We start from the raw sequence: 19,816 nt of genomic DNA, 5'->3' as shown, positions 1-19,816 counted from the left end.
ATTATGTTAAGTATATTGAATTAATATAATTTAAATGGAAGTTACTTTAAATAAGAACAAATTTGGAGTTTTTTCTGGTTCCATTGACTTGCTGGTATTTAACCCCCAAACATACTCCATTCAGTTCTTGAACTGGAAAAAACAAGTTGTCTCTCCTGATCTAATTGGTTATAAAGCATTTAATTCACTCAGCAGTGGCAGATGGGGTAAAAGCCTTTACAGAAAATAGGGATTTTGTAGAAGGGCTTGAAAGGAGTCTCTTCCCCAATCCCTTTCTTTCTTGAAATTCTGCTTTGTTTTTCTTCAAGACTTGAGAAGCTTGAGAAGACTACAAACAAATCAAGAATAATATAAGCCCATATAAGGAAAAACAAAGCAATATAAAAATACAATTATTTTTGGCCCACACTAAGGCTAGCAAAGGAAAGGTTTTGTATCAAGTTCCTAAATGCGCTCCGTTACCAGTTTCAGAGCTGAACTCCCTTGTTGGTCCATTCAGCACTTTGGATTTGAGGGAAAGAATTACTTTGGAGTATGTACCACCTGTTGGCAACTCCTTCAGCCAAAGGCTCTCTTTCCAGAATTCTGCTGCAGCTGCAGGGGAACCTTGCAGCACGATTCTGAAGACACAGCTGTTTTATAGAGTTGCTGACCAATGCAATGTGAACATGCTTCCTCTCCTTATTTTTTCCAAATCCAAAGTGCTGCATAGCCCTACACCTATACCTACACACTTGGGAAAAAGATCTTGTGAATCTTCTGACAGTGGCATTCTTCTGGGTTATTTGACAATGCTTCAACAGTTCATCCTGCTTGTGTGTCCATTCTCCTCCTCTTCTTCTCTGTCATTAAACTGTAAGTCCTTTGACCTATCATAACATAAATATACTGTAAACATAAAACAATTGTCAAATAGAATTTCTTAGTAATACTCTGATACTTTGGGAATAGGGCCACTTGAAGAGACAAACAGGATGGTGGAGGCAGGGCAAGTTGTGATATCCTTGCCAAACAAATTGTTTCTTTCTTTCCTCCCACTGCCTTAACTCATTAACTCTAAATGTAAAGGTTTGGGCAAGTACTTTTAACAAGGTCTGCAAGCTGTTCCAAATGCTGATTTATTAATTCCACATCTGTTTGAAACGTGACACTATCTCTCATGACCCCCAATGTCACTAAACCATGCTGTCATCCTTTGGACACTGCAGGAGCTGTTGGGACTCAAACATTTAATTAATCCAGTTGACATTTTTATGTTAGGCTTTTGCATTTCAAGAAAAATGTTTAGATAGTTTTGGAAATAGTGGAGTGCTGACAGCCTAATTCTGAGACCTTCCCCAACCCTCCTTCATTCTTTGTTGATAGATAAGAACTTTGTTTTAAAGAACTGGATTAGGGTGATGTGAAAACTGTTTATAATATTTCTAGCTATTGAAGAATATGGTCTGGATCCCAAGTTACTTCTCTGTTCATTTAAGGGAGGACACTTCATGCCAATTCCCATCCCCAACTCTACTTTTATCTATCTGAATCAATCACATACAATTCAGTCAGAAAGCTTCAACTATTAGAGAAGGTGGTTTTAATTAAAGTTATTTTGTCTGAGCAAAACATTTAAGAATTTATATATTTGTATCCAAACTTCTTGTAGCACTATGCAATATCAAAAGAATCCAGTTACTCCTGTCTGTTTAATTAACACTAGAAAATTTCATCACTTTATACCAGCAATAAAGCAATGGTAAGCACTCTGGATCTTATATGGAATGTTCAAAATGGTGCTTCTTTGGCATTTGATCCTTTGGACATTTAGTTGGGAAGGAGTATGGCCATTTTCTAATTACTGTTTTTAATTATGTATGGCTTGCATTTCAAGATTGCTATCTGATATTCTTGTAAACTTTGCAGAGTTGTGAGATCGGGGCAGTACAGAAGTTATATTCTAGGATTAATTAAGTTAATCATAATATGAATGGTGGTGGGTGCCATATATGTGCATGTCTGTTTACATATTCATTGAGTATTTCAAGTCATGTTTGTGTGCTATGTTTCGAGGGCCCAGAAAATAGCCATATTTAAAGCATTTTAATGAATTATCTTGATAAGACCGGGAAATTCCAAAATATTCTTCTTGAGCCCAAGTTTGTTTTTAATATTGACAAATTGTGCTGAAGTTGATTACAATCAGAGTTATTTTAAAATAGCGACCACAGTCTGAGTTATCATGGGTAAAATAAGGTGACTGACCTAGATAAAAATATTGGCAAAGAAGATATGAGATGGTGGTATATAGAAGTGGACCCTGTATACAGGATATATACATCCATACTACTTTTTTCTCAGACGTGATTGAGGATGCTATCACCAGTGAAGGAAGAGTAAACTACCATTCTGGTTGACTTTATATGTGGAATTGGGGAGCAGGGATTCAGTCCTTCACCTTATAAAATAAAATCCCTTGGGCCAATCTTTATGGTTAGTGCTTATATAGTTTGTGAAGTACAGTATAGAGCTTTTTCTAAGTTATAACATGTAATATATTAGTTATTTCAAGCATATTGTACAATAATACGGAGATGCTTTAAAATATTGATTCAAGTTATTTTAGTTTTAACTAACTTCTAAAGTTCTCGGCTGTTAAACATATCTGCAGCTTTACCTATTGTATTTCAACCTGTTTTACTGAGAATTTAAATATCTTTTTACACTTGAGAAATGCACAAGTACATAGATATTAATTTTAATAGATTATCCTTCCTGGTAAACATTTTGAATATAACTTTAAGCTTATTTCCAATATTAACTCCAAGATGGAGTGAAGTGCTTTGTAAGTCTTTTAATCTTTTAAAATTTAAATATTATTGATTTCAATGTGTTTGGTGATTTCATTTGCTCTAAGAAGAGTCATATTATAATTATAAATTATAAATAATGGATATAGTTAAATAGATTTCCTATATGGGACTGGTTAAGCTTGGCCAGATACTGTTTTATTTAATCACTCCCAACATATCATTGCTGAGAGAAAAGAACTTCAAAATAAGAATCCTCAAATCTCCTGACCAGAGTTGACCCTAAATCAGATTAAGGCAAAAAGAAAACCCTCAATACATTAGCACTACAAAAAGCCAATAATTCCAATTCACAACTACAGCATATTTGCGAAATCTAGATAATTTTATGGGCATGAGGTCATGCTAGGTGAGACTGACAAGAGGCCATCTGGACTGCACATTCAATGCTTCCTGCCAGGTGATCAATGCAGCAGTTCACAAAGGAAGCTATAAGAGGTTTTTTCTAAGCAGAGATAGTATGACTGATGACAACAGTGAGTGGCAATCACAACAGGCAGTATGGTTAAAGGAAAGGCAAACAACATGGTAAACTATGAAGATACATTCAAAGAAATTAGAAAAGTCAATTGAACTAATGGAGTTTTGTGGCAATCATAGAGAAGTTTGCTAAATAACACATGGTAGATTTTTTTAAGAGAGAGAGAGAAGGAAAATAACAAATGTACAAGTTTATTCTCTTCAGTTTAGACAACAGCTATTTTCATGGTTAAGTTAAAAACCAAAGCATAAAGCTGTAGTGATAAGTGAAAATTCATGATTATGGTCTACTACTCGGTGTGTGTGTTTTAATTATCATATTGCTTAACCCAGCTATCTAATTAATTTTCTACACTGTTCATCCTAGAAATATCAAGGATTATAGGTGATGAGTATAAAAACTAAGACATAAAATATGCTGTTATAAAACAGGTAATCAGATAAATGGAATAACATTCAGATAAGGAATCTGTACTTGTTTCATTATGCAAGCAGTGATTATAAAATGTTCAGTGGAAAAAATAATATGCAAATACAGACAATTTTTCAAGCCAGATATAAGTAATCCAAATCAATTCCAGCTAAATACTGAGTCTTAAATTTACTTTTGGCTTAGAAAGTGGATTTGGGAAGTGCAGTTACTACAGCTCAAGAATTTGTGGAGTATTGGTATTTAGGTGCATTAAAAAGAGGCATCAAGAGTATAGTGTAATACTGAAATCTGGAACTACAGCAATAAACAATACAATAAAATTAATTGTAAGGCAATCTTAGCTCACTGTTTACTACAGTATAAATCAAAGCACTTATTCAGAATGACTTTAGAGGAATGAAGAATAACAAAACTTGGTGGAGCTAAGAAAACCACTTGGCATCCCAATCAAAAGTATATTTATTTAGAAACCCAATATTTATTTTCGTATTACCCATCCTCTGTTTAGGTTAAGAGCCTAAGTTGTATTTTGGGGTATAATCTAAAACAGTGTTATAGGTGCTCAAGACTATTGACTTAAATGGACATAAGCAAGTTTATTTCTATGTTGGTTTGTGCCAACATATCTAAAGGAAAGAAATAATTTTAATGCACACACAAAGCATTAAAATCTTTGACCCTTATGAACCCAGTGCTGCTTCTTTTTAAAGCATCTCCCAATCATCAACCTATTATGTGTTGTTATTCATTTGATCTAAAGAAGTCACTGGTAATCAAGTGAGACATTCTTTGAAACTATGGCTCTCTCCCATCCACTAGTAGCAAACCAACAGGAGGCTGACAGTTTCCTGAGACTTTACAGGTACTTTTGAAGATTTAACTGTCACAGGGAGATAAAATAGACAATGATGAACAAGCTGAATAGGTTAGGAATGCAGAAGTCTTAAAGTGTTTCTGGTTTAATAGAATGACAGCATTTTTATAGACAACAGATTCATGCTCTTAAAAAATGGAGGAAAGATTACCTTTGGGTTTCTTACTAACATAATAAGATCAGGAAAATCTACTATGCAGTATATAAAATTATACTGTGACCAGCTGAACTCAGTAATAAGAGAATGGATGAAGTGTGAAAAGAATGAAACATTTTAATATCTACTGATTTTTACAGTTTTATAATATTAATATACGCGTACTATATGAAACTACATTCAGAAAAATACTATATTCAGAATTTTAATATAGCATTATAGCATTAGTCTTTAACTATTGTGAACATATACAATTGACAAAGGTTGGTTCTGAGTAAGGGAAAGATTAACTGGTAAGTTTTTGCTTATTTTAGTTTTCTTCGCTGAAGTTCATTACATTTCTGACTACATAACTATATAGTCAGACATGATGGGATGGCATACACACACACATACATATATATATATATATATATGAATTCTGATTATAATAATAAAATCTAATACAAACTAAACTTTGAGAATACAAAGGAGTAAAAATTGCAAGAAAAAAGAAAAAAAATAGAGAGAAGAAAGAGAAATGTAGGAAAATAATAGGGAAATAAAAAAGAAATATATAAAAAAGTGACTTCCCACCTTCATCACATCAAGTATAAACAAATTTAGTGACTCTTCACCCCTCTAAGGTTATAAACATTTATCTCTTCATCCCACATCCCATCTCTTATCTATAAACAAATCCATAAAACATCATCTTTTCAGTCCTGGTGTCAGCAAAAAGTCCATAAAGGGTTGCCAGAGGTAACAACATATCTGATTTTAACCTTGATCAAATAAACCAACTTTATATTCCTTCCTTTTACTTCTAACAGTCTTAATCTTTAGTTCATCCAAATACCTTTATAGGATTTGATTTCTCTTCATTTCTTCTTTGTCCTATCACACAGAGTTCTTCAAAGCTTTAACAAGCCTCTTTTGTAAATTCAGTAGGAAAAAATTATTCAGGTCTCTCTTTTGGTTTGTCGTTTGTATTTCTCTCTTAAATTTTAAAGCCTCACACAATTTATTTTGTAGATCCAGTGAAACATTCTTTTCTAAGTCATTCTCTTAGCCTGTCAGTTCTAAATCCACTTTCAACACCATCTCTATCTGGTCAGCTAAAATTTGTTCTATACCTGTCATTTCCTCAATAACATCTTTTGGACATAGTCTATCCATAGAAGCAGACATCATTACTGACATTGTTTATATTATGGCTACTATTTTCTGATTCCATTCTTCAGAAGCCTCCTTCAGCATTTTCACTGTTAGAACGCTTTGTGACATTTTGCAGGTTTGTAAATCCTTACCTAAAAATTTTAGTGCCTTCTAGTGTCCAGTGTTAGAAATCATGAAATTGCTTATAATTTGTTTTGTCTTGTAAAAACCAAAACAGAATCTATTTCCCACAAGAAGCTGTTTGTTCTTTATAGTTAATTCCAAAATCTTATTGTAAAAGTTTCAATATTCCAATTTTATCTGGACCCTTAGACAATTTATAACTTTTTCTAAGATCAACATCTTTTTTAACTTTTTGCTGTTTATTTTATATTCTTAAAATTCTTAAGCTTATGATTAAACTTTTCTTTCGTTCCGTATTGAAGGCAGACTCACCCGGTGTTTTCAGACTTGTTGGTCCAAAGGTCTCAAATAGCTTAGAAGTAGTTAATAAGCAATTTCCATCCTGTTCTTATCTGAAGAGGTTCCAAGGAATCAGTCTACTCACAAGTTCCTTGGTCTTTGCTACAGTTGTCAGCTCCACTTTTGCAGAGCTGTCTTCAGTTTGCCATACCGCCCCAGAAGTCATGATGGGATGGCTTTGTATATAATAACTATAAAAGTGACAACAAATGTCCTTTTCATAGTGTTTCCACATTCATTAATCAAGCATCAGCACTTTTATGCCCTTTAAAGACTGGCTGCCTAATTTACTCCTGCCTCCTCCGGATATCTTGGCAGCATCATTGATTTTCTCTCAATCTGCTTAAAACTACTATGCCAAAATATCTTTAGGCTTCTTCTTTCAGCCACGATCTTCTTTTAATTGCAGTCAGAACATGCCAACAGGAATTCTGGCACTTTCGGTTCTTCAGTTACTGTATCATACAAAAGGGTACATTTCACTAACTCAAACCATAGGTACTATTGGCTTCACTGTACCAGGATCTCCTTAATCATGCACAGAAAGGTAGACTTCAGCTAGGCAGCTAATAGTTCAGAATGACATCTGTTCCATTCTTTCCTTTGCTTCTGATTGGCTCCAGCATATTTCAAAATATCTCAATTTACCATACTATATCAATGCACAAGTATAAGTTATAAAGTGGTAAAAACATCTTCATAGATAAACAAGGCCAGTGGACAATTGTTTTGAACCTGAGGGCCATGTTTAAATTTTTTAAAAATAAAATAAAAGTAGCTTGAAATTGAATGAGTGAACTGAGAAAGCTAACAGAAATTTATGACTGGAATTCACTTGGGAATTTAAGGGAGACTTCTTATTTTAGGTCAAGGGTATGTATTTGGCTAAACTAAGATACTGGGAAGGGAACAAGAAGAAATAAAAGCCTTGATTAGTGATACCTTAAGAGTCAGACCTGCCCAGTTACATTCATGAGACTAAGCAAAATCCAACAGATCATGACAGCATAATTTTTGCTGTCTGGAGGAGGCAGCAATCTTAACAATGTTTCAAGATAAAGAACTTATCCATGTAAAGTACAGTACATGTTGTCCAGTGTGAGTTATATATCAACCTTTACTTTCCTTCAACCCTTTATACTTTTTTTTAAAAATCCCAGCATTATTTGCCAGCATGCAAGTAAACAAGGATTCTGCTAACTTCTGATGAATCCTAAACAGTTATGATTTTTTTTTTCCATTCTGAAGAAAGAGATTCTGTTTCAGCTATACAATCCAATTTTTTATTGGAGTAATCAGTATTCAGCCCTGGTTCTATCCAGAATTACAAACAGGACCAAACAAATAAACAGCTTTAATCTTAACAGGTGTTCATGCGAGATGGAACTGATTAAGACTTTTCAAACATATTAAAAAGCCAAATGATTAACTGCATATGTTCTGCCATTTTCCCACAAGCCAAATTTATTTATGCAGAACTGAATGTCGTAGAAAGGCTAGTCGTTAACAAGCCCTTTACATGTCATATGCCAATTCTTCCTCTTTTAAGTTGGAAACCAAACATCAGTAAAACACTCAGCAGCTTGCCAATTACTAGAATATGTAGTCTGTGTAAAGTGCTTTAGAATATCTACTTTGTTCTGAAAATGTTTCTGTGCTTTGTACAATGACAGCTGTAGATTATCAGCTTTAGTTATTCCTGTTAGGCAACACAGACAAGTATAGTCAGTGATGTGAGAAGGTAATGGTACCAACAACAACTAAAAACAGAAGCAAATCTTTGAAGAACTGGAAAAAATTGGATTGAAACAAGTTGCATCAGAAACTTTTTGCAGCAACCCTTGATATACAGTGTTTCAATATCCCAACAAACCAGCTCTTAAAGGAATAAAAAGAATCATGTATTTTTAGCTTATTACAGATTAAAAGACTGTAATAACCTACTCAATCTTTCACAAAATTATGTCATGTTTTTACACTTCACTTTTTTTAAAGCTGGCAGTTATCTCAGTGTAGGAAAAGGAACTAACGCTATATTGTTTTAAGAACAGATGAACTCTTACTTTTTTTTAATGTTATCTGAATTCTGTGGCTGCTGTTTATGTAACAAACCCTCCAATTTTATCAGAAATTTTATCAGATTTGACCAGCTCTAACACTGGAATCATACTACTTCACCATAGGCTTATACAGGAGGAAAGATCTTCATAAAATGGCCAATATTAGAAACACGAGGTTACTAAAGGCAAACACTGATGAGGAATTGTGCTTTCTCTACTTTCCATTTTTCTATAGTTTAATGCCAATGCTGGTGACTGGAATAAACTTCCTTTCTGGGGAGACAGCAAAATGTGAGCATCCTATTGATCCAAATCTAAATGGAAGAGAGATAATCTTGCAAGGAATTCCATGCAAATCTGTAACTCAATCCAAATCTCTTTGTATAATCTCTGAGTGAATGACTAATCAGGCCCTAACCCAAAATACAGTACCCCACATTAGGCAAACACTATAAAAACTCTGACTTTGGGCTAAATAGCTTGAGAAGAAAAAGTCATTTTGAGATTCCTCCACTCTATCTGTAAATGAAGTCACTCAAAAAAAGTTGTAGCAGCTGAACAGCCAGCTGTGAGCTTTTCACTTCCTGCCAAGCCTTTGCTTCCTCCAGGGAACCTCTTTGAGCCATCTGAGGCCAGGTCACCTTAACAGTTAACAAATTAATGAATCGGGAAGATGCTTATGGGTCCTCCACTGAACTTGCCTTGAAGTAACAGGCCCAAATAGATTGTTGGCTCTTTCCAGAGCTAAACATCCCTTCCTATGTGGTTGCCTCTTTGGTCCTGAAGAAACAGTCTTTCCAGGTCACTGGGATATGGCTTTCACAGCCTGGAATAACCAGCCAGCTTCATTTAATTAGCTGGTCCAGATCAAATAAAGGAGCAATATACCAATACTGAGGCTCTAAACTAGTTCTGAGCTCCATCTCCAGGAAGACTATAGGTTCCAAAAGACAAGGAGAATGTTGAGTTGACCCAGCCATTAAGCAGTGGCAAGTTGCTATTGATAGTGATCCCCTCCCTTTCTTTCTCTCCATGAATTTCCAGAAGTTACACCAATCCTCAAATACTAGGACTGTGCAATGGAAAAGTACTAATCCTCCTTTCCCTTCCCCCCCCTGATATATAGACACCTCTCCATACAGGGTGGCTTCTCAAATCCGTTTGTTTCTTTCCAACCCCACAAAATGTTGGAAAGAAATTAAATATAAAGAGATTCAAGGCTTTCTCTGTCAGCAAGATAACTCTCTGAAAACAGAACTGTAGCAACAGTCAATAGCCAAAAAATGCCATTTCTCCAACAATTGCTATTTTTCCTTCCCTATTTTTTCCCACTGATATGCTTTCACTGTGATGTAAAATTCAAGTCCTTTCTGTAATTTACAATAATTTTTGCCATGTGTCCAGTAGAAGAAACATGGTTTTTAGGTCTATGAGATTTCTTTGCTTTCCAAGGACTGGACAAACCACAGCATAGCAGTTCTGTACACTATGCTTCATTATAGCACATAGCTTCCCCAACAACAGACTATTGCTCTCCTTCTAGGACTTGCAAAGTGATGTTGCCATGTAAATATGTCTTTAATACTCTGTCCTTTAATACTTAGTTCAAGCAAAAGTCTCAAAGTCTGCAATACAACCTTTGGCTCCTTCCAAAATTTCTTACACCAGTTGGGTTGAGGTGCTGCCTCAACGTGGTTATTCCTTTTCTACTTGCTATGGAGCTCCCAGCAAAGCTCCAGGTGGGACTCCCACCAGGATACTCTGCTCACCTTAGCTTGTGGTCCTGGAAGTTGAATGATAGTCCTCTTGCCTGCTTGTAATAGCTGACAATCTCCAGACATCACCTCCACTTCCCTGTCTCATGCCATTTGCTTATCTCCTTCCCTCCTACACACCTACACACTCAGTCTTAGTGTTTGCTTTTGTAAGCCAAGGGCCTGGGTGGGGTGAGGCTGCCTCTAGACATTGGCACATCCTTGAAAATGACAGGGTGTGGCTCAATTATTACAGGCAGCTGGAACACTGGCTTGGATGCTTGTGAGTAAAATTGTGAGTGAATGAATGAATGTACTGTATGAGGAAAATGGGGCTAGAAGCGTTTCTGCTTGGCTGCAGCTACTTTTCCCAAATGTAGACAGCAATCCCAACTTCACTCCCTCACAAAGTCACTTTCAGTTCTATCAAAGGCAGAAACTTCTAATTTTGTATATGTGTATGTGTACATTTGTATATGTATGTGTATGTATACACACACATGTTCATTTAGTATAATATATATTAAAATTTAAGCTATTAAGATACAAAGATCTAATACAAGAATTCAAAAACAAAAGGTAAGCTAAAATTTAGTGACTTCATGTATACAACCATGCAGTTTTCTTGGCAGCAATACAGAAGTGGTCTTCCACTGCCTTTTTCTGGGATGCTGTCTAAGTTTCCAGTCTGGCCAATTGCCCTGAGATTCATGGTGTTTCCCATCTGACCCTGCTTGGTTTCCATGCCCAAGAAAAATTATTTGGGAAAAGGGGTCCTGGGTAATCAAGTAATTTTATCTTAAACACAGGCAAAACTTCATGTTTGTGCATGCCAGGTCTGAAAGACGTGTACAAAGAAATGTGCAAACCTGCAGTACGGCCTGATACAAGTTAAGGAACTGGTGCAGTTCACACTTGGGAAAGGTTACTAATTTTTGAGCATGCTGTACCTGTATGACTTCGAATATGTACTCTCAGAGTTCCATTGCTTGCAAACTTCTGCCCACAATATGGACAAATCTTCTCTTTTTCACCTGTGTGAGTCTATAAAGGACCAACATAAATATTTAATTTGCTTGCACAAGGAAACATAATTAATTCTTTTTTTAAACTGTATTCTTCCAATATTTTGAATTGTTCATCTATATGACATGGTACAGTATGATATCAAATTCAGGTTTTAAAAGTTTAATAATGTTGCACCTTAACACAGTCATGTAAAAAGTCCCTAAACAAATCTGACTTTTCCTTGCAAAATAAACCAGGTTATCATGAGTTTTTTATTGCACAAACATTTTGGCTCATAAAAATTAAATTAATGCTTACTGGGGTGTTAAAATGTTTGCAGAATTTAAAAGAGATACAACCAAGCTCAAAGAGCACTAAGGACTCCACAGAAATGTTATAGATATGAACCTTTTTGTTCATTGGAATGTAGTTTTTACAGTTACCCCTAATTCTTTTTATTTATAATTACTGGTTGCAAGGACAAGTGAAAGCAATATCTTCTAATAATCTGTAACACAAATGTAAATTATGTAAAATAAACAACATAAAATAAACCTATTATCATGGTCCCATTTTTATAAATGATGGATTATACCTACTTTTTTATGGCTCTTTAGAACGGACGGTGTCACAAAGGCTTTGTCACACAGATCACATTTATATTTCTTATGGCCATCATGAACAACTTGTATGTGAACATTCAGAGTGTCCTTCCTTTTGAATGTAGCATCACAGTGATCACACTTAAATGTTCTTTCACCTAAGAGAAAAGATATGTTAACAGGCAGGTTTTGGCCTGACAACTTATTTACAAGTCACCAATATGTCAACCTGTTTACTGAGAGAAATTATAAAGGAACAAACCTCATTATTCTAGGTTAAGTAGCAATTAGAAGAGCTGACTATTCAGGCTAGATAGTTTTGAATACTAAAAAAGTCATTAATAATCTCTGAAACTCACCTTATTGCAAAAATTGCTGAAAATAATTATATCTGTTGTCCACATTCTATTTATTAAAGATCATTTTTCTATTTATCCAAACAGATTCAATGAATCACTAATTTACAAACTAAATGTAGATTACATATTAATCAATTTTCACTATTTATCTATACTTTGTTTACCATGTCCATGTGTGCAATTTTGTGTACAAAGTGTGTACACTGTTTATATAAAATTCTAATCTGATACAGATGTTTCATTAGACCAGAGAGTTAACAATTTCTTAACTCTCCAGTCTAATGAAATTTTCACAAGTACCAAGCAGTATTTTCACAAGTACCAAGACTTTGATGATCTGTGAACCTCTTTATCACCTATATTTGTACTTACTGTTATGAATTAGAAGATGTCTCTGCAGAGAGAAAGGTGTTCGGAATAGAGCTTTGCATTCCTCACACTGAAATGGTCTTTCTTCAGAATGTGTCTGTAAATGAAACATACATAACTATGGCTAAGCTTGATGACTGCAGTCAAAAGAAATACTGTTTTATTTTATCAAACAAAAACAAAAAGTTTAATTCCACATGCTTAAGTAATGAAAAAGCTAACAAATTGAGCAGATATATACTATATACATAGGCGTGCAAAAAAGGCCATAAATATATAGACTTCACTATAGGTTTTGTTTGGTGTTTCATCAGATGCCAAATCTCAAAGGTCTTCTAAATCTTACAGATATTCACATGAAGCAATTCTGTTACTACTTTTTAGTTAATTGCTTAACCTATCTTCTGAAACGTAAAAGAATTTAAGATAAATGTCTTTTTCATGAATCAAACTTGTTATTTGGCACTAAAGTTGGAATGTTTGGATGAATAGCTTCCCATGTGCTACTTTTAAAGCATGTGATAAGTGTATATGTCACAAAACACACATGCTACAAAATACTCTTTACTTTTTTTAAAAGTTCAGTGAAACTCGCTTGTTTAACAAAATACTTACTTTAATATTAAAGGGTTAAAAAGTGAAGGGAGCTATGTTATCACAAGACAGCGTGCAGTTCCTATATATTGAATTTTTATATATTGAAAAGCAATGGTAAGGATAAAAATAAAAATGAATACTCCTATTAAGGGAAGAAAAAACTGAGATGCCATTAAATACAAATGTGAAAAAATATATTTTAGGAAATATGTGACCTCAGCTTGCACCTATAAAGTCTGCCCTTGCATTTTCTAGCCAGATTTGCATTATCTGTTGAAACCCTTTAAATAATTATCTTCCCAAGCTAAATACAGTGCAAAACTTTGGTGCAAAAGCTTTTCCCTATTTGGCTCATTCTCACATATACTGTATATCTAATGACAGACCCTATTTACATATAACTAAAATGAGGAAAATAATGAAGAAAAAGCCCCACGGGTCTAGTTCAGAAAATTAAAAAAAACACAGTTTAATAATATCAAATTGCTGAAGCTTAAAGCTTGACTGCATTAAAATCAAATTTATGGAATCATAAGTAGAAGGAATTTCACAAAGGATTTTCACCTACCAATGCCACCGAATAATGAAATAATAGAAATAAATAGAATCCCCCATTTTTCTACTGGTTTCTTCAACCCTATCAAGCAGATTTAACAGAAACCTTCGCTAAAGAGAAAATGGGCAAAAATGGTGTCTACTTCCCATTAGTGAATAAGTTCATTCGCGCACACACACACCCCGATAAGTATGAACTGCATCTTATATTTGCTGTCTTTCCTGTTTTTACACTCTTTTTAGGGGAGTGTCAGGACCACGCCTGCCTCTGGCTAGGATTCAGTTTCACTTTCCGAGTCAGAGGAGGAATTAGAAACTTATTGTGCTGGAGTTGGAGAAACGAAACTCCAGCACGACTCAGCAGAGCGGGAAGAATCCACGATGCTGATTGGGCGAGATCCAGAGGGGGATTTGAATACGCCAATCAGCACGTGCCAGAAACGCGCTGAAAAATGTGCCAAGGAGAAAGCAGCCCGATTGGCTGCAGGAGACTCCAAGCGCGCCAAAGATCAGGATAAAAGGCAGCCACGCAGACAGCATGCTGCCGGAGACAACCGATCCTCTTGAACCGATCCTGAAGCCTGCAGCTTCAGAAGAAGATTCACTACCAACATCAGAAGCAGCATCTGTGATCGAAGAAGAAACAGTGCCAGGCTTGAATTCTGAGGAAGGAAGGATTTTCGTGCCCACTACATTTGAGGAACCAGTGTTGCCCAAGCCCAGCAGCCAGCATCTTGCCTCCAGCTCTGAGAGCTCACATAGCTCTCAGCAGTGGAACCGAGCTGAGCGTTTTTCATGCCGCTGCCCGCCAGCAGTTTAGTGCAACCGTTTTCGCAAATCCCTGCAAATTTCGGGGGTTGTTGCTTGTCTTGCTCAGGATCTGTGTTCATGGTGCACATGGTGCTTCCAGCCGAATCCAGTCTAGTTCCGAGTTCCAAGCCTGGCTCCAAGTTTCCTGCCCAGTGAATCCACCCTAGTCCAGGGCTTCCAGCTGAGTCCAGGCCAGTGCTAAGTTCCAAGCCTTGCTCTAACTCGTCTTCTTCTGAGATCCAGTCTAGTCCAGTGATTCCAGCCAAGTCCAGCCTTGCCCTGAGTTGGAGTTCCATGCCCAAGATTCAGTGTATTTCTGTTTGTTGATCATAGCCTTGCATCCAGATCCATTGAGCCAGCCATCCTGTGTCGTGTTGTTCCAGATTTATTCCAGTTCGAGATCTGCTATCTCCAGTACTTGTGTTCCGATTGGATCCAGTCTTCCCAGATAATACTTAGTGCTGCCTTGCTACATTGTCTAGGCTTGATTACTCTAATCTCCTTATTTTAAGGGCTTATTGATTGTAAATAGTTCTTAATAAAGAGTTTTACTGAGAACTGGTTTGGTGCATGGTCTGAACAGGACAGGGAGCATTAACTCAGGCAACTGTGTTTTTAAAAGAATCCACAATACATTAACATCATAAAAATGCACTTCATGAAATAAAACTAAGGGCAAGTAAAACATACAAAATTGAAGTAAGGAACTAAAATAACACATACTAAAAGCTTGGTTACATAATAATGCTTACCAGCTCAGCTGAAGCTTAAGAGAGATTGAACCAAATAAACTTCTCTATGGACCGATTGTTGTAACATAAACACTGAAAATGCCACGTCTTGCATCCCAATCCCAGTCATATTTTCAAATGTATTGAGATGATTGCTAGAGTCTCCAAATCTGACTGCTTTGAGCAGTCAGGGCTATAAGAGGTCCCAATCCATTACAACTATGTATAGAAGGAACAACACTTGAACTGCACCAAGAAATGAACCAGAAGCCAGTGCAAGTGACAGAGGATGTAATGTAGGAGTATGAATGTAATAAAAGAATAGAACTCTAGTGTATAATTGTTCTCCTCATACTTAAGCAAAAGTATAACCCTGCTTTTGGTGTTCCAAAGTTGGAATGGCCTTATCAATGAATAGACTGAAACGGTCTCTAAAAATGCAGATGGGATGATTCCGAGCTTTTTCTTTATTCATGAAAAAGCTCTGGGCTTCAGGTAAAAACTTGCCCTATCCCAAAAAAGGCACTGCATTGTCAGTTCTGTCTGTGGAGCTCGCAGACACAGCTGTTCAGTCAGCCATGCTCCCCACTGGAGCTCTGGCAAATCATTTCATCCCTAATATCTGCCCATGGACTGTATAGAAAATGTCTTCCTATTCTCATTTAAGATTCATCCAGATTAGTTTCCGGGGTACAGAGTGAAAATACACACTGAAACTTTCTATTTGAGTGAACCTAGAAGCCCTGCTCAGACCATTCCTCACAAAAGCAGAAATGCCTTTTCACATTAATACCAAGGTACAGTATATGAAAGTGGTAAATCATCCTTGGCTTGCCTCTTAATTCATATATGTATACAGGTGTTATATATCTGTCTAGCTAAAGCTATTCCACAAAACACTGAGAAAGATTTTTTAAAAATAATAGAAGGAGTATGGCTCTATTAGTCACAAACTCCTTCTCAATTAAAAAAACTATTAAGAAAAAAGCATAATATGGAATATTATGAACACATCTATGAACACATCTACCAGGCCCCTGTCTCACTCAACTTTTAAATTCCAATGCTGCTTTTTTTATGCTTCAGTGTCAATATTTTCCAAGAACATTCATGGATTCTTCATAGGCTTATAGGAATTTTCAGAGAATAAAAATGAAGGATGGGTGCGGTCCAGTGCTTTGTTTATTAAATACATATACTAGTACTAGAAAAAATGCAGCAGTAAGGCAGGGCTTGATTTGGCTTATTATCAGAGGACTGGCAATATGGCAGGAAAAATCCTTATTTACCTTTGGATAAGATATATAAATTTGAATAATAGATAAATAAAAGATAGTATTTTGTGACTGGCGTCACCCATCAAGATAATCATTTTGAGAATGAGCATCCTCCCTCCAATAATTAACATGCTGTTATAATGTCAGATGTGCCCATTATCTAAAAAGGATGGGGACCCTGCTTTAGAAGCAGACCAGACCTTGCTATCTGCCCTCAACTGCAAATAATACTCTCTGCCCAGGCTGAAAAAACTCTAGGCAAAATACACCTGGATGGTCTCTCTCTATCTCAAGTTTTTCTCTTACTCTGTTTTTTCCTCTATATTCACAATCTCTATCAGAAAACTCTGGTACCTTTGTTTTCTTTCTACTCTATTTCCCAACAAGCATGGCCATTGATAAAAATTCTGGGCATTGCATTTACACATCTGGAGAGCACTCAGACCAGAAGATACTGCTTTAATTTTTAAAAGGTCCCCTGTTCTCCAGAATGAAAAAAGAGGACAGGGCAGGTCTTCTGTTCATTTTTTTTAGAAAGCATGTAATTCTTAATTTGCATACAGTCACGAATCTGCCCTAATCCTGATAGCCCATCTGCAGTGGCACAACTGAGAGGTTCATAATTCCTGAGAAGAACCATGGGATTTGTAGTTCAGCCTCCTGGATTGAATCAGGAGATCAGTGAAAGCAAATATCCCATTCTTATCAGCTGATATTTGGAAAGTGATGTCTGGATACCTCTGATCCAGAAAGTGGATTGTGCTGTATTTTCCAGTTTTCCCTCAAGTACATAAAGCAAACATTATGTCAACAGTAATGTTACACTTCTTCTGGAAGCAGTTTGCAAAGAAGCTCGGAATGCTTTTATACAAAGTTTGCATCACCAGTAGGGTTGCTGCTAAGAAAAGCCAAATAATGTCTGGATAGAAAGAGACTGAGCTACCTTCTCACCTCAACTGGTGTATCCTCCAGAACAGGGCTGAGACATTTGGATGATACTTTGCTCTGGGGAAGCTTGCACTGCTGCTGATTGTGCTGTACCTGTTCTGTGGATAAATATAAGGGTTCAGTCTCTAGGGCTGTACATCTAGCACATGCATGAGTGAAAAAATCCCCCCGCCCCTTCAATAAAACATGGGTTTAACTTAGGTAAGTAGCTATCTTGTTTCTGTAACTCCTTAAAATAGTTCTGATTTTTTATTTTTTTAAAAAATTATTTATTTAGCGTAATGATAGGTATGCTAAGTATGGAAAATGATTCAGGTAATTAGGAATCTCTGATTTGTCTCTCATGTCAAGAAATAATTGAAATAATAACACAGACATTACCTAAGATGTAGATTGGTAGAATATAGAGTCCAGTGCAAAAGAACATAGACATCAAAAATGAATATATGGCTTTGGGTATCTTCTTTGCGTACAAAATTGTTAATTTAGCTGCATCAACCTTCAGACAAACCATCTCTTTTCTGATAAGGTAAACAAGGCCTTAGTTTATTCTGCTTAGTTGCCAGTTATTCCCTTTGCTTTGCCATTTAACAGATTTTTGCTGGCATTTTTAGTTCTAAGCTACTGATCTAAGCATTATAAAAATAACAGAAAGAATTACCAGGGTCAATTTAAATGTAATGGCCTTTATATTGAAGCCACTAAAAAAATGGAATGATGTCTTTAAAAAGATTATCATTCCATGCATTTGCCAAAATACATACAGTTCTTTCACAGCAGCAACACACAGCCTGGCTAATTACTGGTCCCCGCAATGCTGAGATGTTATATAAGCTTCAGATCAATGAAATGAAGGCTACAGCCCCTTGGGAATAATGGTGGGGTCTGCATATCTATAGTGTCAGGTGCTAGAATCAGAAGTTAGTGGGACAACCATTCTCTCTCTATGTACTGTTTTTTTTAACTTTCCTGATACTCCCTTCTCTTTCTGTTTCACTGCATATTTCTGCTTCATGCAGCAAACTAGTACATACTGTGCCACAACTGCTTGTCCAGAGCATTTTACATCAGACCAACTTAGGTATAAGTTGTGCAGGAAAATTACTTTGGGAAGGTTTCAAGATTCTGCTACATTATCCCACTAGCAATAAACATTTTTTCCAGAAATCCAAGTGGTTCTTGTTTTCTGGGCTTACCAGCCTTTCAGGGCTCAGCAAGGAACAATCACATTCAGTATTTCTAAACTCATTTTAGTCTGGATTCAGATTTGGGTTTAGGATCACCAAAACAGCCTTGATGCTTCAGACAGAGAACTTCTATTGGGAAAGTCAAATTGAACACAACTCTGCCAGTCCCCTACTAGTCCCCTCTAAGTTCCTTATTTGAATGAAGTCCAACATTAAATATTTTTAAGTTAAATAATTTTTAGTTAATTTTTAAATATATATATATATACAATCATGCTGAGGTATTGAAAAGTAACCAGAGAATGATCTATAACCTTACCTAGTAACAAGGGATTTTCCTTCTTATCTAACATGGTGTTCATCGTAATTCACAGCTAGACTTTTCACACAGGAAATAAACTGAGTTCACTTGTCAAAGCTTTCACTGCAAGAAAAGGCAATCTAAGGCCCCGGGAACACATGCAGTACAAGCTTCTTTTTGTGTTTGTGGCCTCTCTGTGTGTTAACTAAGTGCAGCAACATGATTACTACAAATCAGTGTTGCAGTTTCCCACTGTTATGAGGCAGGGGACACACTAAATAGCAGTGTTAATCCAAAACTAGGATTAATACAACACAAGACAGGACAGAACAGAGCAGAACAGGAAAGGAAAGGAAAGGAAGGGAAGGGAATTTCACACAACCCCCCCCCCAAACTGGGAACCGTCCCCCCAACATTCCTATATGCTATAGTCTGTCCATTTTTGATCACCACAGCAGTCTTCATTACCCATCACAAAAGGAAAAAAAAAAGTTAAGTCTGCCCATCCTTGCTTTAATTGAAACTTAAACCAGATCCATTTCAACCTGTGATATCCGAAGTAGAAAGCTGGAGTAGAAAGTTCCACTACTTGCACTTTGGGTTCTTGCCCTACTTGGCTTGTTAAATTCCATCACTTGTAACTTCCATCACTTGTAACTTCTAGGTAGCATGCCTTAGTTAACAGCATAAATGCTTTTCAGAGATATGATGTCTTTTGTTTAGACTTCTTAAGAAGACATCCTGAATCTGTCAGAGGTGGCTAATAATTGGCTGTACCTGATTGAGAAAACTGAAGAAGGCAGATTATCAGGACCCATTTCCAACTGGCTTCAGTACAGGCT

General features: G+C 36.2%; 1 protein-coding gene across 1 annotated transcript in view; it reads right to left on the bottom strand.

Moving 5' to 3' along the window:
• The window catches only part of PRDM5 (PR/SET domain 5), a 79,994-nt gene that overhangs the window by 19,975 nt on the left and 40,203 nt on the right, over positions 1-19,816 (bottom strand). Inside the window, exons 11-13 of the mRNA XM_063310195.1 lie at positions 12,572-12,665; positions 11,838-11,998; positions 11,181-11,274 (exon numbers count right to left, since the gene is read on the bottom strand). Coding sequence (XP_063166265.1) covers positions 11,181-11,274; positions 11,838-11,998; positions 12,572-12,665 — 349 coding nt within the window. The remainder of the gene's footprint in view (positions 1-11,180; positions 11,275-11,837; positions 11,999-12,571; positions 12,666-19,816) is intronic.

The sequence above is a fragment of the Candoia aspera genome, chromosome 8 (genome assembly GCF_035149785.1).
Source record: "Candoia aspera isolate rCanAsp1 chromosome 8, rCanAsp1.hap2, whole genome shotgun sequence".
NCBI classification, from domain to species: Eukaryota; Metazoa; Chordata; class Lepidosauria; order Squamata; family Boidae; genus Candoia; species Candoia aspera.
This window is presented reverse-complemented; position numbering and strand designations above follow the sequence as displayed.